We start from the raw sequence: 26,655 nt of genomic DNA on the forward strand, positions 1-26,655 counted from the left end.
ACCCCATCAAACGAGCCTGGTGGACGTAACATTGTGGGAGCTCGTCCAATTTATGTGGACTAATTAGGCTTGTTTGGCCTCATTATTGGGTTCAGGTTGCAGTTACATGCCCCTGACTTTGGTTTGCCTGTATTGCAGGTTATTTGTAGGTTTTTTGGCTAGTTTAAGGTGTTTAACCTTACTGGATTTTGGACATTTTTGATGTTCCATATGTATGTTGTTGGAGGTCCATGAGGATTTTTGTACTTTTGTTGGAGGGGGGAGAGAGGATCTTGTTTTGTAATAGGCAAGTGCTGTCTGGTATTTATTGTTTTTGGCAACTCCATTTTAGACGACCCCGTTTGTTGTTTTAGTTTGTTATTTTTGGGTTGGACTCTGGGCTGAGGGCACCGCCGTGGTTTGCTGCCTGAGAGGTCTTGGCCTGGAGGGATTTGCTGCCAGCGGTATCTTGGTGCTTAAAGTGCCTTGGCTCTTGGAGGAAGGCCTGAAGACTAGGCTAAGCTTAGTCAGGGTTTTTGGCATTTAGTTAGTTGTAGGAAAATGGAGGTCTGCCATTTGTTGGTGCCAGTCATGCACTTCCTTGTGGTTGGTTAAATAATTTGGTATACTTTGACTTGTAGTATTTTTTTGGAAGTTGGTTTGTTGGGTTAGTTTGGTTTGAGAATGGATACTGTGAGTTCTTTTTTGTCTTCTCCAACATTAGAACTCTTGGAAAAGCTTACAAAGGAGCAGATTCGTCAAGTAGCTGAACACTTTAAAGTTGATCTTGAAGATGTAAAAGGATTAAGATTACCTCCACTAAGGAGTTTTTTAAAAGACGAACTTATAAAACTGAATGTCTTTACTGTTTCTCTTTCAGATGTTGATGTGATAGATGAAACTTCTCTTGGTTCAGGTTCCTTAACTGGTGCTCCAAAGTGGGTAGATGAATTGTCAAGCTCAACAGTTTCTCAAGCTTCTCAATTAAAGTTTCAGTCTAAGAAAACTGAGATGGAAATGCAGTTGGAGTTAGAAAAATTACGGCTAGCACATGAGCTTGAGGAGAGAAAACTAGCTTTACAGGAAAAGCGGCTAGCTCATGAGCAAGAAGAAAAGAGGTTAGCACATGAGTTGGAGGTGAAGAAACTGTCTTTGGAAGCTGAGCGTCTGAAGTTGAGGTCTGAGGGCAGGTTAAGTGGTGGATCTGTTAATCCGTCTCAAGGTGGTGATGGGTTTTCTGGACATAACTTGGTTAACATGTTGAAGTTGTTGCCTAAGTTTAATGAACAAGATCCTGATGTGTTTTTCTCTTTGTTTGAGGACATGGCAGAAGACAATGACTGGAGTGATCTAGATTGCTCCATGCTGCTGCAAGGTGTGCTGGTGGGTAAGGCCCAAGAAGCTTATGTTTCATTAGTTTCATCTGAAAGAAAGGTATACAAATCTGTTAAAGAAGCTGTTTTGAAAGCTTATGAACTGGTTCCTGAGCATTACAGACAACATTTTAGGAACTCCAGGAAAGCTGAAAAACAGTCAAATACAGATCTTGTCAGAGAATTAAACACCCAGTTTCATCGCTGGTTATCAGCTGAAGGTGTGGATGATTTTGAATCACTTTGTGACTTAATGGTGTTGGAACAGTTCAAGAACATTATTCCAGATCGGGTGGCCATATATATTAATGAACAAAAGGTAAAAACTGCTGCTAAAGCTGCTGTCTTAGCAGACGAGTATGTTCTGACCCATAAAGCTGTGAGGGATTCTAATTTGAAAGGTGACCACAGCCTTAAGGAATTTCATCACGACCGGTTTCCTGGTAAAAATAGATTGGATCCTACATTGAGATCTAAAGTGGACTTGGTTTGTAACTATTGTCGCCAGAAGGGACACTGGAAAAATGAGTGCCCTCTGAATACTAAATCAAGTAGGGGTAAACAGAATCATCGAAAACCTGTGGCTTTAGCCAGTGTTGCACAGTTGCATTCAGTGGAGTCTACACCTCTGCCTAAAGTTGAAAGTGTAAGACCAACTGTTTTAGCTGCACCTTGTGACTTCCAGTCTTTTTCAGAGCTGACTGATTCAGATCCCCAGACCTTTGAGAAGGATGTCGGACAAGATTACACTCCTTTCATCACACATGGGTTTGTTTCTCTGAGTGGAAGTTCAAATAAAGTGGCTGTAAAGATTCTGCGTGACACCGGAGCTTCTGAATCTTTCATATTGGATTCTGTGTTTCCATTTTCTTCATGTTCTGATACTGGTCGTAGTGTCTTAATTAGAGGTATTGGGATGGAGACTTTCTCTGTGCCTCTCCATAGGATCTACTTGCAGTCAGAATTGGTACAAGGAGAAGTAACGATGGGTGTTCGTCCTTCTCTGCCTGTGGAAGGTGTGTCTCTCATTTTAGGAAACAATCTGGCAGGTGGACGTGTGTGGCGAGATGTTGCACCTCCTCTAGTGGTCCGAGCGTCTCCATCTGTTTCCATGTCAGACAAATGTGCTCAAGACTTTCCTGAGGCATTTCCAGCTTGTGCAGTAACTCGTGCCATCAGTCGTGCTTTGGCTGATAAGGAGGTTGAGTCTGGTAAGCCTAGTTCTGTTGAGAAGACTGCCTGTTTGCCAACTCTTCCTGTTCCTTTGTCACTCAGTGAGTTGATTGCAGCCCAGCAGGAGGACACAACCTTAGCTGCTCTGTTTGACCAAGTCCAGACAGCTGAACAGGACACAAAAATGTCATGTGGGTATTTTCTACAAGAAGATCTGTTGGTACGTAAATGGTTACCTTACAGTGACAAGGATATTGTTGGTCCAATTTATCAAGTTGTTGTTCCAGTCAAGTTCAGAAACCTTGTTTTGAAAATTGCTCATGGAGAATTGTCTGGTCATTTTGGAGTCAATAAAACTTATAATAGAGTTTTACGTCATTTTTATTGGCCGCGTCTGAAAAAAGATGTTGCTTATTTTGTAAAAACCTGTCACACTTGTCAATTAACTGGGAAACCTAATCAGACTTTGAAACCAGCTCCACTTTTTCCAATACCTGCTGTTGGTAAGCCTTTTGAACACTTGATCATTGACTGTGTTGGCCCACTGAGTCCTTCAAAGTCAGGATCGGTGTATTTACTGACGGTTATGTGTAAAAGCACTCGTTATCCTGCAGCATATGCTCTGAAAACCATTACAACAAAGTCGGTGGTCAAAGCTTTGTCTAATTTTATTTCAGTGTTTGGAATCCCAAAGACCATTCAAACTGACAGAGGTAGCAATTTCACTTCACGCATGTTTGGTGAGATTTTGAAACAACTTGGTGTAGTCCATCAACAAAGCAGTGCTTATCATGCTCAAAGCCAGGGGGCGCTAGAGCGTTTTCACCAAACCCTAAAGGCATTGTTGAGGGCATACTGCACAGCGTTGAGTAGAGACTGGGAAGAAGGTCTGCCTTGGCTACTTCTGGCAGCTCGTGAAGTTGTACAAGAGAGCACAGGGTTCAGTCCAAATGAACTAGTGTTTGGACATCATGTGCGTGGTCCTCTTGCTATTTTAAAAACTAACTTGGAGAGGTCTGAGCCACCATCAAACCTGTTTGACTACGTCAATGGTTTTCGTCGCAGACTTTTCTTGGCTGGCAAACTAGCTTCTGAGAATCTTAAAAAGGCTCAGAAGAAAATGAAGCAATGGTTTGACCAGAAAGCTGAAAACAGAGTGTTTCATCCAGGAGATAAGGTGCTTGCCTTACTCCCCATTCAGGGTTCACCTTTTCAGGCAAAGTTTTATGGTCCGTATTCTGTGTTGAGACAGGTGTCGGCCCAAGACTACGTGGTTTCTACCCCAGACCGTAAACGACCAACTCAGCTTTGCCATGTAAACTTACTGAAGCCTTACTTTGGTTGTACTTTGGAAGATAAAGATGTCAAGGCAGTTGCTGCTTCTGTGAAGGCAGACTTGAGCTGCAACGCAGGTTTAGATGAGGATGTGCAGACTCCAGATGACGCTGTGTTCCAGCCCAGACTTAAAAACTCTGAGATGTTGTCTAACATACAAACATTATTGAGTCATTTGTCTGCAGAAAGAAGCGAGCAGTTGAAGAAGTTAATTTTGGATTTTCAAGCCTTGTTCAGTGACATTCCGACATGTACCAATTTAATTGAGCATGACATAGATGTGGGAGATGCGCAACCTATCCGTCAACATTTTTATCGTATTCCTCCTGAGAAAAGTACATTTTTGGAGTCAGAAATCCAGTATTTGCTGGACAACGGCCTGGCTAAACCATCTTGTTCCAGTTGGGCCTCGCCATGTTTGCTGGTTAAAAAACCTGACGGTACTTATAGATTCTGTACTGATTATAGGAAACTGAACAGCATTACAAAGCCTGACTCCTATCCACTTCCTCGGATGGAAGATTGTGTCGATCGGGTTGGAACTGCAAGGTATGTGAGTAAATTTGATTTGCTCAAAGGTTACTATCAAGTACCCTTGTCTGCTCGAGCCCAAGAGGTGTCTTCCTTTATTGTACCATCTGGATTATACTCTTACACTGTGATGAGTTTTGGCCTTAGAAATGCACCTGCCACTTTCCAGCGGTTGATGAATCAAGTAGTGGCTGGATTGGAAGGTTGTGCTGTCTACTTAGATGATGTAGTGGTCTTCAGTGACACCTGGAATGAACACGTGCTACGTATCCAGAAGTTGTTTCAGCGTCTTCAGGATGCTCGTCTAACTGCGAATTTAGCTAAATGTGAGTTTGCAAGAGCTACAGTGACTTATTTGGGAAAAGTAGTTGGGCAAGGACAAGTGAAACCAGTGAGAGCTAAAGTCCAAGCCATTGATGGTTTCCCACCTCCTTCCTCAAAAAAGGAGTTGATGAGGTTTTTGGGGATGGTGGGTTACTATAGGAACTTTTGTGAGAATTTTTCTACTGTAGTGGCTCCATTAACTGACTTATTAAAGGCTAAAGTCCAGTTTAGGTGGTCAACAGCTTGTCAGAAGGCATTTGAAAATGTCAAGTTCCTCTTGAGCACTGCACCAGTTTTGGCTGCTCCAAGATTAGACCGGCCATTCCAGGTACAGGTTGATGCAAGTCAAGTGGGTGCAGGAGCCATTTTGTTGCAGACTGACGAAGAAGGGGTTGACCATCCAGTATGTTTCTTTTCTAAGAAGTTTAATCAACATCAACTCAACTATTCAACCATTGAGAAAGAGGCCTTGGCTCTTATTTGGGCACTCCAGCACTTTGATGTGTATGTGGGTGGGGGTGCGTTTCCTGTAGTGGTATATTCAGATCATAACCCTTTGACCTTTTTGCACTCTTTACAGAGCCCCAATCAGCGGTTGATGCGATGGGCCTTATTTCTACAGCCTTACAACCTTGACATTCGGCACATTCGAGGCACTGAAAATGTGCTGGCTGATGCATTGTCTCGTGCCATTGATGGACCAGACTAATAGGAAAAAATGCCTACAGAGGTCCTGGTTGGGATCCTCTGATTTAAGGGGGAAGGTGTTACGGCTTCAGTGGGTCTCTGCCTTTTTTTTCCTTTTAGGGTTCTGCAGACAGGTCTCTGCAGGTGATGCGTGTTGCCCTGATTGGTGTTCTGCAGCTTTAAAACTGCCAGCCATGCAGCAGTGAGGAGGCTTTTTCCCTCCTCTCTCCTCAGAACCCCATTTGGTTTGGTTTGTATTTTTTGGTTGAGATTTGTTAGGTTTGTTTAGCATTTGCTTATTTCTGGTCAATTATAGGTTCTGCTTTAATCTATTTTGGTTTCTCATTTCAGGTATTCTTTTTTCAGGGTTATTTCTTTAATATAATTTAATAAATTCTATTTTCATTCAGTTACTAAATCCTTGTGTGGTCTCCTTTTAATGTTACCCCATCAAACGAGCCTGGTGGACGTAACACTTATAACAAGACATTTTAATAATGTCAATAACTTCTTTATCAGTATTTAAAGAGGCAGTATTACATGCTTTCCAGGTAGGTAATCAAGTAACTTTGTCATAAAAATGCTATATATATCAAACGTGACTTAAAAGAAACTTTATTTCTTGATTTGACATCTTGAAATTGGGCATGTCTCTTTAAAAACTCCTGCTCTTTCTGAAGCTCCGCCTTCTACAAAACATGGCTCCTCTATCAGCCCTTTAACAACGTTTTTACCGGCGTTACTCCAAGTAGCTCCTATAATGAGCTCAGTAGTTGCACCAGGTGTTTGCAAATTGCTGCTGGCTAGTCTGAAGGAGCTGAGAGGGAGGAGCTTAGTCTCAAAGGCAGGGCTAAGTCCAACCATGCATTTTGCACAGCTGAGTGGTTGCCATGGAGATTAAGGCAGCTATGTTTTTGATGAGGGAACATCATTAACATAATGTAAAGCTAAACAAGAAGATTTTTTGATTTTTATTTCATTATACTGCTCCTTAGAACGAGCTCCTGTATTTAGCTTAAAGCTACACGCGAGTTTTTGAGGTTTTGTCTTATTTCAAGCGTTATACGCTGTAGTGGAAACTAGACAGAAATGCTTAGTAAGATTTTGTGTTTTTACAGTGTAAACCTGAGGAAGTACATATATCCGTTTATTTAAAGCGTAAACGTGTTTGCAGAAACGCCTCCACAGCTCAGTAACGACCATCTAATACTTGAACCTCTGCTCAGTGCAAGTCGTGATGATGATCAGAGGTTTCCTGGTTTTTCCGGCTGAACTTTTGATCAAACGTCGCTCTGACTCGACCGTTTTTACCGTCTCGACCTCGACCCGCTCGTTGCGTTTGAGCAGCGTTAAGCTACTTGCTGTGGTAAGGAGGGGCTGTGATTGGCTGCTTACCCTGAAGGGGCTGTTGGGGATGCCGACTCCGGCCCAGCTGACGGACACGGTGTGCTTCAGAGAGGAGGCGGGCGTGTAGCAGCACTGGTACAGGCCTTCCCCTTTGCTCCTCACCTTCACCTCCACAGGAAGCCCCTCTGCATCCTGAAACACACAGACGGCAACGAGACGGGCAGGTTAATCACACAGTACAGGTTTAATGCTTCACTTTCCTCCCCTCTTCTTATAAATCCAGCAGTTCATCCCAGACCAATGAATCATATTTGTTGAAGGACGATTTTGTTCATCTGGTTTGGTTTTTATTTCAATTTCATTTAGGCTTTAGTTTGGTTCTTTTGGGTATTTAAAATGTCTTCCAGTTCTACTCTTAAAGGTGACCTATTTTACTTCCTTGATCAGGTCAGGATGGATCTATGGGCGACACAAAACATGTTCATTACATTTTTTTGGACAAAATGATTCTTAGATAATGAGATTAAAATCTGCTCAGTTCTGCCTGTATTGAGATTTTAGGGCGTCTTGTCACTTTAAATCCACTCCAGCTGCTGCTGGCCACGACCCTCCAACTCCATGTTTACACTCGCACTTTAAAATGACTGCAAACACAACTGTACATTTTTGAAAAGCATAAGTGGGGCCTCCTGCACAACCAACAAGAATGCAGTAAGTGGTTTCTTGATGGCAAGACAACAACAAAATTTGTGTGTTTTCCATACAGTGATAAAACCAGCTAACCACATGTGCTGGAGCTCAGCTTGGTTGCTATGTGATGGGATGGAACTCGGCTGGGGTTGCTAGGCAACGGGGCAGTGCCTGCCGATTTGTGACTTTACATTCAGAAGGTTCTTGAAACGGCTCCTTCCATTTATTGCCAAAACACAACCAGTTGGTTATTTTTAGAAGCTGTAGAAACCCAAATAGAACAAAAACTTGCAAAATGTGAATTTTGCATAATACATCCCCATTAAGTGCTCACCAAAAATTAAGGTTTTATTGGTCATTGACAGGATGTTCTTGCATTATTTTGTCATTATTACATTTGTTGAAGATGGTCCCAAAATGACAATTTTATCATTTACCGGAATAAATTCTAGGACAATTTATCGCTCAGCTAAATTTGTTGACAGGCCTCAGCAGGACAAGCAGGACTGGAACAGGGAACCTGCCACTGAAAGTCTTGGGCCTAGTTAAAGTTTGAATTTGAAGTTAATTGAAATGCCATTCAAATAGTTTCAAAATGCAAGAAACTTTTCCCAGATGAAAGTGAGGAGTTGAGAAAAATGCTTCAGACCAGTGAAGTTTCTCATTTCAATTAAAAGTCTAACCTTTCCTCAGAACTCACAAATCTAACAATATTAAATGTTTTAGCAGAGTGAAGGTGAGAAATGGTTGGTATTCAATTCCACTGCAAAAGGCGACTAAATGGTTGTGGTCTGATGATGCAGATTTGAAAAATAAAACGTTGTTGGGTCAGGGTGAAGCTGATGGCAGCAGAGGAAAAACTGAAGGTTTGAAAATGAAGATTTAAGACTTGAACTAATCATGAAGAATCAGAGTTTGAACGTTTCGAGGCTCTGACCTGAGCGGTGATCTTCAGAGGCCCTTTCCCGGCGTCTTCTGCCTCCACCGTGAACTCGGCCAGCTGGTCCACCTGGCAGCCGCTCGGCTCCAGGCCCGGCCCGTAAGCCTGGACCTGAAAACAGAGGAAAGGAGATCAAGACCTCCCACTAACGTTACAAACTACGGAGAAAATACTCCAGTCTTCTCCATTAGGGCTTAATGAGTTAACCTAAAGCTGATGAACTCATGATTCATTGATTAGCGGTGAGTTTTCTCCTGCATCCAGAGGCATGATGGTCTCTAAGGTGAAACTTAAGTAGTTTATCAAGCTTGTATTTCCCAACAGAACCACTTAAAGAGCTCTTATGTTCTGGGATACCGCCGCCATCTTTGATTCTGTATCAACTGGCTCTGACCAGCTGCGCCCTCTACTGGATGGAGGCCAAACTACAACAGTGAAATAAGGTCTAGGAAGGTGGTTTTAGTCATTTGATGGCAACTAATTTTAATCTAAAATCACTAATTGTAAGTAAGTAATCTGTATATTTTGTCTCTCCGACCTTCTCCGGGTGGTTGGTGTTGTTGTCGGGGACGATGTGGGCCATGAAGGGGCTGAGCTCGATGTCCTCTTCGTCGCAGGTCACATGGACGGCGTATTCCCCGGCTTCTGTCGGCCAGTAGCGAACGTCACACGACCCGTCGTTTTTATCCTCGCACTCGATTTTAGCCTGGGACGGACCCTCGATGGCGAAACCTGAAGCACAGCAAACCAGAGCAGAGTGGATGAAAAAAATAAAAAAACATTTGGCAACAAGAAACTCTGAGGATTAAGTGGATGACTTCAGAAGAGAGAAACAGGTTTACCAAGAACTCCCACGTCGGTGCCGATGGACTCCACCACAAAGGTTGCAGGTTTACCCACAATGCCACCCTTCAATCCAGGACCCCAGGCCCTGATCTGCTGAGGCCCCGCCTCCGGACCGATCACCACGTCAAATGGACTGTTGAGGAAAAAAAAATTTTAAAAAAGGAGGACGAGTCAGAATGAAAGAAGAAAATCTGCAGCTCTGCTGAAACATGGAAGCAAAATATGCGAGTTTCTCACCGAGCCCCATCAATCAGTGATTTATCCACATCATACGGAAGAACATTAGGGCCACAAACAAATCACTTTTTTCTCTGAATTTTGAGGGAAAAAAAGTCCAAATTCTTAGTTTCAGTGGCTCAAATTCCTCTACCGTAATATCTTCAATCACTGCAGAGAAACATTTATATGTATGAATTAAAATTTCAGTCTGAATCAGAAGAATAAATGCTCATCTTCCTCCTGCATAATGTGGCCTTTAATAACCTGCTTGGTTTTCCTTCCACTCAGTAGAAAAAGAAAGTTTAGTTTTAAGGTAATTGAGCTTGATAAACCACTCTGTTGAAAAAAATCAGGAACCTCAAACTTTCTGGTCTGTTAAACATTCAGTTCTGACTAACTAAATCCTCCAGTTTGTCTCCAAGAGACGCTGTGGTGCTTAAATATGCACAGAAAACAAAATATGCATCAACAAGCACTTCATTCCAATCAGATCAGAGGATGTAATCCTGCAGAGCTGCTGTCAAAGGTTCGTTTTGCTCCTCACCTCTTGGGGATGTGCTGAGCCCCCCAGGTGATGGAGACCGTGTATTTTCCAGGACTTCTCGGGTAATACTCGTAGCAGAAAACGCCGTCCTGACTGAGAACCTGCTTCACTGGCTCCTCGTTGCCTTCTGCAAAGGCAAACAGTCATACTTATACAAACAGGTAAAACTGATTAAACAATGTCAAATTCTCTTTTTTGAGACTTTTTATTTTATTTATTATTCTTGAGAAACAGTGATTGAATGCACAGAGGAAGACTCTTAAAGATATTATTAAAACTGACAGACTTTAAGGTTTCTCTGGAAGTTTGACGGAAGAACAAACTTTACTTACTGGGATCTTTGATGAGCACCTTCAGCTCTCCACTGCCGGCGTTCCTGGTGTCCACCTTGAAGTCCCCGACCTGCTTGACCCTCATCCCTGCCGGCTGCAGACCCCGACCCGTCGCCCTGCAGGCGCCTGGCATGCAGGCTGACAGACGGACAGAAAACTTAAACTGGCAGCAATGTGTTGATCAAAACTAGGGCTGAACAACATGGCCGGAAAACGCATCATGATATAAGCATTTCATATCGGTCAATAGATAATTACTGATTAGTTTTTTGTTTTTAATATCTGAAATACTACCAAACTGGCAACGTGACCTTACTCAAAGTTACTGCTAGCTGGCCAGAGACAGAGCGAGTTGCTAGCTGGCCAAAGATTGAAGGAGTCAGTTGATGCCACCAGTTTTATTTAGTTAGCTGTGTTATTTAACTGCCTACCTGCCCCAGAACACTGTGCGGTTCTAGATCAGATTTCAGTGAAATTATTGAAAATTCTATGAGAAGTACCATCTACTGATAATGATCATGTGTCTATCGCGATACACATTGATTTATTGTCCAGCCTAATGAAAACAATAAAGAATAAACTCCTCACCCGGTCCGATGTCCACAGCGAAGGGGCTCTTAGGGACTCCCACTCCTCCGAAGGTGACGGTGATGGTGTGCGGTCCGGCCTGCGTGGGGCGGTAGGTGCAGCGGTACATGCCGTCACCCTTATCCTCCATCATCGCCTCCACGCTGTTCTGGCGGCCCTGTGGGTCTCGGATCATGGTTGTCACGTCTCCCGTTCCAGCTCCTGTTCAGAGCAAACGAAGAGGAAGAAAGCTTCAGCCGAAACGTCGTCGACCAGTTTAAAGAGACGGCGGCGGGTCGGTGCAGCTCACCTGCCGTGTAGATGTCAAAGTAGGTGGGTTTGTTGGAGATGTTGCCCACAGGTTCGATTCCCGGGCCTTTCACCGTTACTTTGGATGCGTCTCCCAGCGCCTTGTCCACATTCACCTCAAACGGACTTTTAGGAATCTGCTGGCCTGCAAACAACACCGTCACCTGGAAAAAACAAAATGATTTGTTATCAACTCCAGACTTTAAAGGTGACCTTTAACCTTCCTAGAACACTTTAGGGTAGCTCTATCCAAAACACGCTCATAGCTCTCATGATCAAATTGCCGCAGAGGTTAGTCTGATAAACAATAATATTGCTGTTTTGAGATCATTTTAAGTTCTATAAAGGTAAAGTCATGCAAGTATACCCTCTGAAAATTCATTAAACATTTAACACTGGAAGACATATTAAATATCCAAAATAAATTAAACACGCACAGCTACTAATAAAATGGTTGGATCTAAATAAGCTGTTGTTGGCCACGCCCCCCCAACTCAATGTTTACACTCAAATGGCTCCAAACAAATGCACAATTATACAACAGTACATCTTTGAAAAGCAGAAGTAGAGCCTCCTGCACAACTAACAAGAATGCAGGAAGTTGCTTCTGTATGGCAAGTCAACATCAAAACACTCGTCTTTTTCAGCAGCCATTGTACAACGCATACAGCGCATACAGCGGTTAAACCAGTTGACCAAATGTGCTAGAGCTCTGCTTGGGTTGCTAGGTAACAGGCAAAGTTCCACTGGGGTTGCTAGGAAATGGTGCAGTGTCCATGAAATGCGACTAAATCAGCAGGTTACTGAAACGGCTCGGCTTCCAGGCACCACAAAAACATCAACTTAATGCCCAAAAATGGCTACGTGGTTTTTTTAAGAGCTTGAGCTGCTTTTTAGACCCAAACAGAAGGATAAAAACACACAAAATGGGAATTTTGCATTAAGTCCGACTTTAAGTGAAGCAAACGTTTATGAAGCTGCTATAATCCACCATAAATCTTACCTTATGAGGCCCCATGACTTGAGGAACGTAGGTGACGCTGTACGTCTTCTTGCCCTCGTTGGGCTCCACCTTCAGCTGAAACAAACATGGGGACATTTGAGCCTGAGCCTTTGACCTTTGACCGGAGGGGGATCGGCCCCCAGCATCACCAAACGGAGCGTTACCTCCTCCCGGGTGCCGTCTGGATGGTCCAGGTAGGCCATGACCTGACCCTGACCCGCGCTGAACGTGTCCACGGTGAACACAGCAGGACGCAGCACTCGGTTCCCCGTAGGTTCGATACCTGAGCAACGCAATAATAATAATAATAATAATAATAATAATATGCTAGTTACGTTTTAAATGCTGACCAAAGATGTATTCCATGTATTTCATTGCTGATTGTCAAGAAAATTATAACTGGTAATTGGAAGAATGACGTCACCAACGGTGGAAACTGATTTTTTTTTTTTTAAAGTGTATATTATGGAAAAAATATTTTTCCAACCACAGATGGAACATGTTTAAAGTATTGTTCTGTTTTTGAAGTGTATAGGTTGGGAACTGGCTCCAACAAAAGGGAAATGTTAGTTTTGTTTAATCACCTGTTTCTGGAAATATTGTGTAAAAATATACAACGAGTTTGAAAAAAGAAAGGAGGAAAGACTGAATCCAGACTCTGTGCCACACACCGAGTCTGAAAATGATTCAGCCAAACTGGGCTGTGATTAAACCAGTTCCCCTCTAAAAACCTGTCAATTACAACTTTAAAACAGGAGGAGGGATTTTAGTTCCTGGAGTAACTTCTCTTAAGATTGTTAAACAGTAAAAGGGAATTTGATGAGTTAACTGAATTAGCTAATTTTACCGTTTTATAATTCATGACTTCCCCTCAGTCACACACTCTCCTTTAATGGAAAATGTGTGACTGAGGGGAAGTTAATTGAATTTTCAACAGATTGTTTCAGGCTGACAGTAAATCAGGTTTTGGCTTTAATGTTGTAAAACTGAAAAAGGCAGAAAAAACAGAGAAACATGGATGATTTTACAGAGACTGAGTGGCTTTAGTGTGTGTTGCTTCTGCAGCTATTAGAGTATTTCCTCTTCTGGATGTGTGTGTGTGTGTGCGTGTGTGCCATTGTTCAACCCAGCAGGAAGTCGCTTCCTTTCATTGTCAAAGCAACATTCCCAGTGCTCCCATTATCCAGCGTGTCTGGTTTTACTTTGTGTTTTGGTGGAAACATTAATCTACTGCAAAGGTGTCAAACTCATTTTTGTCTTGGGCCAAATTAAGATAATAAATATTCTTCAAAGGCCAGTTGGGCCAGGATACATTGATAAAACTGATTAATAAATTAAAAATATTAATTGCTGTCTCTGCATTTTATAAATACTTCTTAAAATTAAATATTGAACATCTTTTCACGTTCAGCTTGTGATTGTTTTCATTATTTTTTGCAGTCAAAATCACTGATTTCGTGGTGCAAATTTAGAAATATTTGCGCTAAGTTATGACGCTACATGTGACTTTGTTATTCACCATATTGATCGCTGACTAGTCATCAAATAACACAGAGGCAGCGAAAGACGGAAATACTGCCTCCTACTGGAGGGAGGACAAAAAACAAGAGTGTTTTTCACAATTTCTGCAGAAAATTTGCAACAAAACTTAGTTATGCATTACCATGAAAAAATGACTGACACTCGTGACCTTCTGCATCCCAAACAATTGTGACTGACGGTTTGGTTTGCGGTCATTGTTGGGGTCAGAGGTCAGGGTGTTGAGTTAATTTGGTTTCGCAGCGCTGCGTGTGTGGGTTTACCGGGTCCGTATGCGCGGGCCTTCTTGGGGTTCAGTTTGGGTTTGAGCGGCGCGCCGGGCTTTAGCTTGGCTTTGGGGAACTGAGACAGGTAGGTCATGACGGACTGCTCGTCCACGCTGGGGTCGATGATCTCCTCTGGAGCGATGACCTGCGGACATCAGCGGGACAAGATTCAGGAAGAGCAGCTGACGGAACCCGTCTGCTTCTGAACCCAGCCAGAACTTTCTCCAGACAAACAGAAGCAAAGCTGAAGTTTTTATTAACCCTGACGTGACAAATTGTCCCAGAAGTTATTAAGATAAATAATAATAATATTGTTGCTTTCAGACCATTTTCCAGTAATATAATGGTAATGGCATGATAACATTCTCAGAGCATTAAAATGTAAATTTTAATGAATATTTAAGACTGGAAGACATTTTAAACATTCAGAATAAATAAACAGCAGAAATAACAAAATAATTATCAAGTTTCTAAAAATGGTCCAAGTTGAGACTAAAGCACCAAGCTGGAGAAAAAAAGAAAAACACAAAATCATTCAAATGGAAAATTGTTTTAATTCATATGATTGATTTATTAGAGTCAACCCACAGCTTCATTTATTACAGCCTGAAATCTGGCGATGACCTCTGACCTGAGCCTTGGGTCAGCAGAGATGCTTTTTATTTCTAATGCCAAAAAAAAGTAACTAAATAAAACTGAAAATTAAACAGAAGCTGAAAGGTTCAATAGCAAAGTCTGGAGTTAATCTGAGCAGATTCGCCAGAATATTAACGATAATCATTCTATAGAAATGTATAAAATGTTTGAATGAGCCACAACAAGGCACCGACCGGCAGCAACGTAAAACAAACAGGTGAAAACCCACCTGTGGGATCCCCAGCCAGTCGTCAGCCAGCTGCATGGCTTCAGTAGCGTTCTCTACTGGTTTCACTGGATCCCAGGTCTCCCAGTCTGGACACAGGCCTGAGAGAGAGACGACATTCATTAAAGAATCAGCAGCAACAACTTTACTGTTAAACACCGGACAAAAATATCCTTATAAAACATAATTACAAGTTTCAGGCATTAAACTCTGGCTTTGCTCTAATGAGCAGCTAGACAAAACCAAACTAACCCAGATCAAACCGATCCCAGCAGAAACCTGAGATTTACAGCAGAAAAGCAACATTGGTGCCGACTGAACTTCAAAATAAATCCAGTTCAGCTCTTTGAGCTTCAGGGATCCCACTGCCTGGTTTACCTGGTGCACAGCTGTCCACCAGTGCTCCCAGTGCCCTCCCGTTCCTCCAGTCCTGGCTGAAGTTGGTGATCGGCAGATCAGGAACTTTGTGTTGGATCCAGCCCAGCAAACGCTGCTTAGGCGTCTTTGTCTCTGCCTGAACAGAAAACAAAACGATTAGATCTGCTCTCCATCTAAATGTTCTTTTTCAGATGTTTTTAAATGAATAGAAGAAAAACAAACAGATTGAACGAAATCTGTTCACCTCTTCGTCCTCGCCCTCCCAGGCTGGCATGGAGATGGAGTAGTGCAGGATCAGGGTCCAGATCAAACCCAGGATCAGCTTCAGGTTCCCGTCTACAATGGCTTTAGAGTCTGAAACAAAAGATTTTCCATCATTTTAATGCCACTGTAACGTTTTACTGATCCAGACTGTATAAAATGAGTTGAAGAAATCATTTTTTGGTTTGTCGTCTCACCACATTAATAAATGACCTGAAACTTTGATCTCCAGCTGTACAGAGTAAACTACATAAAAACTGTTTTCCATTCACAAACCCAACAGAACCCAGTAGATGAATATTTGGGCATTATAAGCCTGGCGGGCCTCCAGGCTTTACTTCCCCCACCAGACTAACCTGTTTATTTAAATAGAGTGTTTTATACATCAGTAACAGAAGAGACGGATTAATCCAGGGGTGCCCAAAGTGAGGCCCGGGGGCCATTTGCAGCCCTCAAGACAATGCTGTGCGGTCCTTGATCACAGTTCAGGCCGTTGATGCAGAAGTAAAAATAATGTTGGGGTGACATCTTCACTGATGCAACACAAAGTATTCATCTGGTTTCTGCTTTCAATTTCTTTCATCAGTAAAAGGAAACTAAAAAAAACATCCAGTGGCTTCAAGCTAGCCTTTTTAGTTCAACAAGCATGTCAAAATAAAGCTCATCTCATTAAAATATCATGCTTAGTTTGTTTATTTTTATGAAAAATGAAAACAAATGATGTAGTTTTTGTTATTAAAATTTTGTGTTTCTTTCAACTTGACATTTTTGGACCCAATGCCAAAAGGTTTGGACATGCTGGATAAAGCTAAGCTTCAAACTGACTGGACTGGGAGTGAGCGGATGCTAACCAGTGAGCGGATGCTAATCATTGCGCGGTTCCCATTAGCCTGACACGCCGTCATTCTAAACTATGACCCCTGATTGTGCAACTCTGGATATTTGTAACATTTTTAATGAAACGCAGTGGGTCGCCCAGAGCGCCTAACGGCGGTTTAGCAGGTTTTCTGGGTGAAACCTCAGAAGTATAAACACTTCACAGCAGCAGAGGAGCTGGCACACACCCAGAGCTGCTGGACGCGTTTCTCTCTGCATGCTTGAGCAACCGTGTTGCCGACAGAAACGAGTTGCCTCCCCAGCGTTTAGAAAAACCCTCTGGTCCAAACGGGGGAAGCTCCAGTTCTGCTGCACAGCTGAGATCCAAACACGTCTCATCAGCTCAGGTGGAGGCGCCGCGCCGCGCCCCTGGTGACACAATCATGACTGAGCGCCTCAGAGGAAAAGTTACGACATCAGGATTCCTGCATTTCTAATCTTCTTCCATTATCTCACCGTTGGTTTAATTCAGACTCCAGCTGTTTGGTTCCTTTACGCCTCGTTTCTAATTAATCTGGATTCACTAACTTTCCTTTTCTCCCTGAGGTCGTAGCAATAAACTTGTGCAACAGGCCGTTTGTCACTGGGAGCAAACTTCCTGTTAGTTTGCTCATCACTGACCTTTAACCCCACACCCACCCACAGATGAACTCAGCGCTCTGATTAATCACAAGTTCACACTTTCTAGCCTGAAACCAGAACTGATCATGAATCATGTTTTGAAGAATTATCCTTAGTTTATATGAATATCGTCTCCAAGTGAAAGAAAGTTTAACATAATGACTCACATTGTGAAACTTCATTCTGACATATTGATTGATTCAAATCACAATTATTTAGTAAGTTGCTCATTTAGAAAAAGTTGCACAAAACTTACTTTGTTTTCCTGTTTGAAAAATATTTTAACATGTTTAGAAAGAAGAAAGTGAATAAATTAGTTTCTCTACTAAGAAAAACAAAAAGGGTTTGTTTGTTTGTTTGTTTGTTAAATACTGCCTGGTTGCTGTATTTAGTATCATGACCTCTGACCCCAGGGAGACTCGTTGCCAATTAACTCAGATTTCATTAATTTAATAATTTTAATAGTTTTAAAAAAAAACAGACTCAAAAACATTTGCAGCTTCTGAAAAACTAAACTTTAATAATCAAGAAACTTGTAAAAACAAACTAATTCTCCATCTGTTATATTTTTGCTGTAATAAACCTTTAATCTGAAAATGTTTTGACACTAAGAAAATGATATTCGTTTAAACTAAAAGACAATTTATGTATTCAATTTGTTTTTACTTTATTCTACTTTGAGCATGTCTGGTTTTTATTTTTATTGTGATATTTGCCTTTGTGTTAAAGATCCTCTATATAACGTTATATTTCATGTGTTTCTATTACATGATCTTAACTGATAATAACTGCAGCGTTGCCACTTTAACTTTTATTCTTGCAGATTTGAGAAACTAGTTCAGAGCTAACCGAGCCGTTTGCGTCCCGTCAACAGTTTTCAGGGCAACCAGGTTGTTGCCATGGTAACCCATTGTTCACAGAGGTCAGCAGTTTAATCAGTTGTGTGTACATGGTAAATTATTTGTGGAAACAGCCGTGATTACAGAGCGCTCCAGTAATCTGCTGCATTGTTCTGCTGCAGCTAACCACGGCGACGTCTCCACCGCCATTAATGAGCCTCTCGGGCCCCAGAGAGCGACCCGAACCCGGTTCTGGTCAGGGAGGAGGGAAAGAACCATCACATCCTCCCCACCTTTCATCTAGAAAAAAACAGCAGTTTCCCCACGTCGTTCTGCTTCAGGTGAAGTTTTAAAGCCTCCGCTCCTGCCGACACCTGCAGATTTGTTGCTGCGTTTCCATGGAGACGCAGCAACACCCGTACGCAGGAAGAGCGGGTGTTGCTGGGAGGGTTTCTGCCAACAAATAAAGGCTGAACGAGTCTGAGGAGAAAAGGAAAGCGAGATAAAGCCGAGTGCTTGTGTGGGCAAAGGTGAGGCAAGCTGGAACCGAACGGCTCGCTCTTATCAGCGCGGCACACCCCGACCCGCACAGGAAGTGACATCATCGGCAGCCAGAGCAACGCCCAGACATACCTGCTGTGGCTCTGACCCGATCCCAGTCTGGTACTGGAGGTAGAACAGGGGGGAGGATGACCAGTTTATGGTTTTATGGTCCCTGCAGGAGGACTGGTTGGATTTTATGAGACATGCACTGCAAAAACACTAAATCCTACCAAGTAATTTTAACCAGTTTCTAGTAAAAACATGCAACTACACTTAAAACAAGACAAAACTAAATGTCTCAGCAAGATATAGGAGCTTGTTTTAAGTCAATAATTCCTTCATGTCGATGAAAAACTAGATTTACTGGCAGAATATTTCACTTATAACATCAAGTGAAATTAAGAATTTACTTAAAACAAGCTCCTATATCTAATTTGTAAGTTTCTTTTATCTTATTTCAAGTGCACCAAGATGTTTCCACTAGAAACTAGAGCAAAATTACTTGGTAAGATTTTGTGTTTTTTTCCAGACTTTACTAATTGAGACCAATAAAACAGATTAAAACCAGACAGAGGAAAAGTCACAGCAGCGTTTGGTCTAAATCTGTGCTTTTGTTTTTTTAGTTGAAAACAGCCAAAGATTTTGTTTTCATAGAATAAATGAAAGGAAAAACAGGGAAGATGGAACGTGAGAGAGTGGAGATCTCAGGTGGAGATCTGTTAAAAAGAGGAGGCAACAGGATGCAGAGTGGGTCGGCCCCCTGAACACACAGATTCCTGTGGGCTGAGATCATAACGTCCCACCCAGCCAGCCTCTCACCCCCCCAGCTCCACTAAACACAGAGGAACAAAGACCGTCCTCCAGTCGGTCTGCAGGTAAACCGCCAGCAGGAGCCACTACATTAAATATGGAAATCAGATCCTGGAAAAACTGCCACTCATCCTGCTTTACATCATTTATTACGATAAAGTTCTGAAAAGTTGCTGTTGATAAACTGGATGTGGTTTTGATCAGATTCACAGCAATAAACGCTTTATCAAATATAAAACAGATTTTTGATTTTTTAAAAATCAGAGTTAAAGTTAGATTTTGTAAACAAACCAGACCTGCAGCCAAACTTTGTTAGCACAGCTGATCCTCATTAAGTTTTTAAAGTGCAGAAACTTCCCGTCGAACCGTGTCTACAGTTTAAAGACCATTTTATGAGACGCCAGTTAAATAAAAATATCCTTTATTGTCCCAGAGAGGGAAAATTTAGGTGCAACAGAAGCATTGAGATATGGAGGCTCAAAAACATCAAAAATCAAAAAGTGTTCAAAAAATTATCTGCACAAGACGAACAAAAATACTGTTCAGTTCTCCGATCCAAAGCCTGAGAAACTGGATATAATGACTTTTCTTCTTTTAAATGTGCATATTGTGCATTAAATATCATTAATAAATACAAAACCTTCATCATTTACAATACTGTAGATAAAAAACAGAAGAAATGTTATTTATGTGTTTTCCAGGCACAGAGTCCCATTTTGTAGCAAAGTAACCATGTTGCCTTCAGTTGATATAAAATGCTATGATGACTTTTACTTCCCCATTTAACACCTTGAAATTGGGCCTCTGTCTCTTTAAAAGCCACAGACCAACTCTAACCCAACATTTCTCCTCCGTTAACGTTTCTAGCAGCGTTGCTCTGAGCAGCAGCTCCTATAACGAGCTCAGCAGCTGTTTGCTAATTGCTGCTGGCTAGTCTGAAGGAGCTGAGTGGGGGAGGAACTGCGCCTCAAAGGCGGGGCTAGGTCCACCCAGGTGTTTAGCAAAGCAGGATGGTTGCCATGGAGATCAAGGGATTTCCAGGAATGTTTTTGAGGGAATAACGTAACATGATGTAAAGCTCAAAAAGTTTATTTTAAGATGAGTAACGTTTAAAGCTCAAGTTTAGGGGTCTCCTCCACATTTACTGCATGGTTCATTGTAACCCTAACCCCCGCCCCACCTGTTGCTGATCAGACTGTCACCCATCCTTTAAAACCAGCATGGCTGTTAAGCTGCTGACTGAAGGCTCCACCAGAGCAGACAGCCTGACTACACCGAGCATGGAAAGCTATTAGCTCGCTAAAAAGTAGAGAAACCTCAACAAGTTGATCAATAAGCACTTAAACTTGTTTAAGATTATTATTAAACTTGTAAAGATGGTTCATACTTAATGTAATTTTAGCATCTAGCAATAATTTTAGCTTATTACGGATCAGGTCAGAATAATCGCTCAAACTGTAACTGGAATCTTTAATTATCAAGTTTTATAAAACTTGGTGTATGAATCCAAGCAAATCGGATCAACGTCATGAGATGATGTAAACGGTTACCCAGATCCAGTTTCAAACTCTTGGCTCAAAGTTTCTGTTTCTCTAATTCTCCTTAGGCATTGCTAAAGAAAACCAACGTGGTCAACATTAAGAGACAGATCTTTTCAAAACAATGAAATTAAGTCATGTCTATAAAGTCTCGTCAAGCGGAGACGCTTCAACACGTCTGTCAGTTCCTAAACAACCCCATCATTTATCCAACCTGATCCCTCCAGTCCAGCTTCTTGTGTCGTTGAAGCTCATTTACAATGACTAACAAACTCAGGGTGGAATTAAACTTCCCAACAGCATGACGGCACAGCAGGAGCCGCTGGGGACCTCAATGCATGATGCACGGCTGAAATAACAACAACACCGGAGTCACATGACTCACAGCAGCAGCACAGAGGGGGCCGCCGAGCGCATCATAAAACCTCCAGATTACAGACAGAAAGCAGCCATGAGGCCTTTAATGTCTTTGATTTGAGTAACGAGGGTTGAGCATGAGACAGAGGCCGTCATTCTGCCTCCGACTCTCTAATCCGGCTGTGGTTGGATGCAAACAGCTTGCAGGGATGAAGATCAAAGACGGAGGAAAAGTTTCTCTCCACCAAGCCTTGAAGTGAACCAACAGAGAAGTTGAGAAGCATCAGCAGGCCTGGAGGGCGACCAGCATCAGAACCTGGGTTTAAATGTTCAGACTGAGTCAGGTAGTCCAGTTGGCCAAGCTGGGTCCACATTCTGGATCTCAAACTCCTTTTGCTTTCAGAGCTCAAACTAACCACTGCTGGCCATCAATAAGACGCTCGATGAAACCGGCATCCTGGAATTTACTGCAGCCGAGTGAAACAAAAAGCAGCAAGCAGGAAGGGAAATGGGTTTAAACAGAACATAAAATTTAAATACAGATTATTAATGATGAACAAATCACTGCAGAAACGAGAACCAGGAGCCACAAGGGATCCGAGGAACCCGGGCCGCGCTGCCCTGTCATTACCACAGACATCTGGCATGACGTCCTCGCAACAAACACCCAGCAGCGCTTAGCCCCGCATGACCTCACCCCGCCGGTTCCCAGGCCGTGTCGTCATCAGAACCAGACCCGCCATGTGGTGAGGAAGAGGAGGACGAGGGAAGAAACATATTTTCTGAGCTGATGCAAACATCCGTTATCCAACATTTGGTCCGTTTTACATCCTTAACAAGGTTTGACACAAACCTCAGATCATAACAAAGATCAGTTTCTTTCTCCTTTGGAGTTTCTGACATGTTTTAGTCTTTGGATTTCAGCAGAGACAAAACATTTTAGGGTCAAACAATTAAAACTAAAGAAGAGAAACGGTTTGTTTGGTCTGAGTTCAGTCAATCAGTGGAAAAAAGAAGTATGAGAAGAAAAAGTTGTTTGTAGCAGAGCCAGGCTGCAGGAGGTTCACCACAGTAACCATCAGTGAACCACACACACACACACACACACACACACAGCAGGAGTTTGGTGAGCACAGACAACACGATGCATTCCTCAACCTCTTGGAAAAAATTAAATCTTACCAGTTTTTAGTTTTCACACAGGATCAATTATCTATTTATTAACTGACCTGATTAGAAGATTATAAACGCAAAACGGCGAAACTCAAATAGTCATTTTGTTTTTGTGTATCTATTGGGGTGAAAGATTGATGTCGAAGTATAAGATTGGAAATTTTAAAACTCATTGAAAAAAGCAAACCGATGCAAAGATAAAGAGCTGCAGACGGACTAAAAGTCTCCTTCATCCTTCATCCTCTTCTTGTCAGACCGCGAATTAACCAAATATTAAAACAGTGACGGCATCAAACTCTGCGTCACGTCTGCCAGAAAATGTACAGGCGAAGTGAGAAAACATTAAACGCACAGAGGGAGACGGGATGACGACAGGTCAGGAAGCTCTGCTGTGAAATGACACGAGAGACTCGACCCAAAGCTCTCAGAACCAAAAACCAACTTCCACCCATCAGCACACACTGCAGTTTCTGGAGGTTATCCACTGTAATTCGGTCAAAACTGCCCTTTTCATGCTTCGTTCAGATTTAAAGGTCAAAAATATCAAGACAGAAATTGTTCAAATCACAGCTGTGAAGAACAATAACTTCATTATTGATTTTGCTAAAATGCTTCTAAAGTAAATAAGCTAAAACAAGCAGTTTTAGTTTTGTAAAGCTTCTGGTTTTTATTGTGATAGTTTTCATTTCAAACATTCAACATTTAGAGTTTAGACTAAACCCAGCATTCACTTTGCATTTCACTGTCCTTAGCTAACAATTAGCAAGGCTGCTACAAAGCTAATTAGCATAGCATTTTTAAAACATTTAGTTTAGAGACTGTTTTTTGCCAATACAATAAATGATACTGGATCATTTACTGTATTCTTTCCTAGAAAATAAAAACTTAATTACAAGCTAAGAATGTCACAAAGCTAATTGGCTAAGCTAATGTTTTAGCTTATCTAAAAAAAGAAAACAACGTGTTTCACATTGTGTTTTTGCTCAGCATTACACTCATTTATTCCTAGAGAATCTTTATTTTGAACAAAATCATAAGTGAAAATCAGATGCTAATTTGGTTAATGTAGCACTGAGCAGCTGCTAATCCCAAAGCTAACTGCTAGCATAATCCTAAACTGAATTCAGTAAAATAATCCCTGAGCATTTAACAGAGTGGCTGAGAACTTTATAGGTTGTTTCCTCGTCATGTTTGTCAGATATTTAACCAGTTAGCCTAAATTAGCAGCCAAACCACATAGCTTAGCAATTACCCCAATTACAAAGCTAATTAGCATTTTATGTTGTTGCCATACTAATTGTACATGAGACTGTTTTCTATACACTTAAATGTTTCTGTTTGTTTCCAACAGAAGGTCAGAGGTTAAACCCAAGATGTTTAGCAAGGCCAATTATCCTCCAGAAAGATATTTCTGGTTGTATTTCCACATATTTCACATTGTTGCTTTGGTGGCTTTAAACAGTTTATAGTAGCCGTTTGGCAGGCAGCTCATGGTTTTTAAACCACAATATTTTTGTAGAGGCTGCATGAAATGCATAAAAAGCCAAACTGGACAAAGTAATGGAAAAAACGAAAATACAAACCTGAACCATCCTTTTACAAACAGAACAGATGATGTTCATTTTTTACTTTTTGCACAAAATGTTTAACATTTCTTCAAACCTGAACCAAAGTGAAACATTTCTCTTACAAACAAGGATTGAAAATAGAAATCAACTTTAAAACAATATGCTGATTCAATAAGCTGCCTTTCTGTTGGCATAACTTTTTACATATAGGGTATAAAATGTTAAACATGTCTGGTGAATAATCTGACAAAAGAACTGATTCAAAATTTACGTGATTGGAAAGAAGATTTGCATTCTGATCACTTCATTAGGTGGCAGAAAACAAAACCTGTCAGCTCTTTTAATATATTAAAACTTTCATAGGAAGTAAAACAACTTCATTAGAAAGTACAAGTAAAGGTTTCCTAATGCTGGTCCTTGAGGTACACCGTCCCGCTGGCTTTACGTGTTTTCTTGACCCAAAACAACATATCTGAAGTGGTGGGTCATCCAAGTTTTCCAGAACTTTGTGACCATCTCATTACAGGTGTGAGCCTGGAGGCGTTGGACCAGGAAAACCTCCAAACCCTTTCAGGGGCGGGTAGGTTACCAAATAATAAACCTTTTGATGGGAAGCTGTGCAGATAATCTCTCATTAAACACAGACGTGTTTTGTTTCAGTACTGGACAATTTCGGACTTGATCACAGAAACTTCCAACCAACCTATGACTTTTTGTTTTTCTTTTTAAACACTTTTATCAAAAATGATCAATAATTCATCAGTATAGTGTTTCTCTAAAGAATGAAACAAGTGATGAAGCTCCAGCACTGAGGCATTAACCAAAACAAAGAAAGTGTGTGTTCAGAGAGCTGGTGTGTAAGTCTATATCCTGGCTTCTCTCAGGTTTCCTCTCCAGCAGCAACACTGGACCCGGCAGTGTCTCCAACACTCACAGCTCGGGTCGCTGGCGAGTCCCGACAACAGTGAGAAGACAAATGGCCGGCCATGTTTTTAGCTCGTTTCTACGTTGAACGACAGAAAAAGAGCCGCTCCACCCGACACGACTTTACGTCTCAGTTTCTCAGCCCAGTCTCACCTCAGAGAGGCTTTTGGCCTCAGGACCTTAGAAATGCCACCAGTTTAATTTCAGGCTGCACACTTTGCATCATAAGGAAACAGTTAAGTTTAAATAAATTTGAATAAACAGAGACAGGATCTTTGTGAGAGCCTGAAGCAAACTTGTAACCAAACCCAGCAGAAGGCAGAAAGGATGAGGGTTATTTGTCAAAGCTTTGTGCAGTAATGGCTGTAATTGTGTCCCAGCACAAGGCTTCTTTCAGCGAGAGCAACAACCTGAAAGCTGTTGAGACTTTTCCCTTTAAATGAGCTCTTTGTTCAGATGCCACTTTCATTTGTCATAAAACCAGCCGTCGCGGTGGGCACCAAGATATCGGACCCAGACCTGTTTATCAAGTTCAGCTTTTTATTTACTCCAGACCTTCATTGAGCGGCCCGTGTTGAGATCTGGTTGCGATTATTGATCTGATGGTAATTACGGGATAAAGGAGCGCTGCTCGTCTCACAGATCAGGATCTGGGCCACCCAGCATGTTCTACCAGCCAAAATTACAAATAACGAGCCATAAATAGAAAACCGCCAGCGTTTGGTTTTTACTCAACAGAAGAAGTACGATGGAGCAAACGGAGCCAAGAGGAGAACATGTTTTAGCAGGAGGAAAAAGAGCTGCGAGCTTTCAGAGTGTGAGAACGCGGCCAACACAAACACTTCTGTCAGCTGTGACTTATGGAGACGGAGCGCTTCAAAGATCCAGGGCAGATTCTGCATATTAATGGCTTCAATTCCCATCAGAACGCAAGAAAACTATTTATGACGTTTGGAACGCTGCACCGTTTCACTCTGCCGCTCTGGAAAACTTGGTCAGGTAGCCGATCCAGGGTTAGACTGACGAGAGTCTTCGGCCTTCGCTGCAACGCATTTAAATCTTTTCCATCTGAACCGTCCTGAAAACCAAAACACTGGCAACCAGCTGGAGCAGGGCTGCAGAAAACTTCTAGTTCAGTCATTATTCTGATTATTCTGATTAGTCAAAAAAAGGAACATTCTGCAGATTTTTCATTAAACTTTATATGTTAGAAATCTATTAAAAGATGCAACAAGATTTTATTTCATGAAATGCAACATATTTAGTGAACACTTGATCCGTAGCAAAGAAAGCAGCTAAATGCTTCTAAAATCACCTGCCACTTGAGTTCACAGTAAAACATATTTATAAGAAAAACTCCTCAAATGCAAAATGTATTTATTGTAAAGTTTTGACTTAATTTCTGCTCTGTACTCTTTCAGCACATGGACGTTTTTCTGAGTTTGTTATTTATTTATTAATGATAAATCAGATTAATCGTCCCAAACTGGACAGACTGTTTCACAGCACAAATACTGTGTTTCAGAAACACATACACCGGCTAATTCTGAAAACGGCCACAACCAGAGATCTGTCGGCTGAAAACAATAAAAGAAAATCATTACTCTGTTGAGAAGATGATTTACAGACTGAGGAGAAAGAAGTTTGAAATTTGAAGAGCTTACGGCAAGACAGGATAGAAAACTCAAGATTCACAAGAAAATATAGAGAAACGGGGATCAGCGAGGAGAAGTGTGAGCGGGACGAAGAGGAAACGACGCCTGGATGGAAACATGGAAACAGAAAAGCAGCACAGATCCAGTCACCGAGGATCTGGGGCAGCAGGTCAGACGGCATCAGCAGATGTTCACATCATTCTGCCAATCTGAGGTCAAAGTTCGGTGATGATGCAACTTTCCTCT

General features: G+C 41.8%; 1 protein-coding gene across 2 annotated transcripts in view; it reads right to left on the reverse strand.

Annotated features, from left to right (window-relative positions):
• Positions 1-26,655, reverse strand: part of flnb (filamin B) — an 80,596-nt gene that overhangs the window by 40,973 nt on the left and 12,968 nt on the right. For both annotated transcript variants that reach the window (XM_023325191.1, XM_023325190.1), the window contains exons 2-15: positions 15,489-15,598; positions 15,245-15,380; positions 14,870-14,967; positions 14,002-14,149; positions 12,364-12,482; positions 12,200-12,274; positions 11,198-11,360; positions 10,909-11,109; positions 10,321-10,458; positions 9,989-10,115; positions 9,222-9,358; positions 8,918-9,111; positions 8,377-8,490; positions 6,798-6,941 (exon numbers count right to left, since the gene is read on the reverse strand). In XM_023325191.1, the coding sequence (XP_023180959.1) occupies positions 6,798-6,941; positions 8,377-8,490; positions 8,918-9,111; positions 9,222-9,358; positions 9,989-10,115; positions 10,321-10,458; positions 10,909-11,109; positions 11,198-11,360; positions 12,200-12,274; positions 12,364-12,482; positions 14,002-14,149; positions 14,870-14,967; positions 15,245-15,380; positions 15,489-15,598 (1,904 nt within the window). The remainder of the gene's footprint in view (positions 1-6,797; positions 6,942-8,376; positions 8,491-8,917; positions 9,112-9,221; positions 9,359-9,988; positions 10,116-10,320; positions 10,459-10,908; positions 11,110-11,197; positions 11,361-12,199; positions 12,275-12,363; positions 12,483-14,001; positions 14,150-14,869; positions 14,968-15,244; positions 15,381-15,488; positions 15,599-26,655) is intronic.

The sequence above is a fragment of the Xiphophorus maculatus genome, chromosome 20 (assembly GCF_002775205.1).
Source record: "Xiphophorus maculatus strain JP 163 A chromosome 20, X_maculatus-5.0-male, whole genome shotgun sequence".
Lineage (NCBI taxonomy): Eukaryota > Metazoa > Chordata > Actinopteri > Cyprinodontiformes > Poeciliidae > Xiphophorus > Xiphophorus maculatus.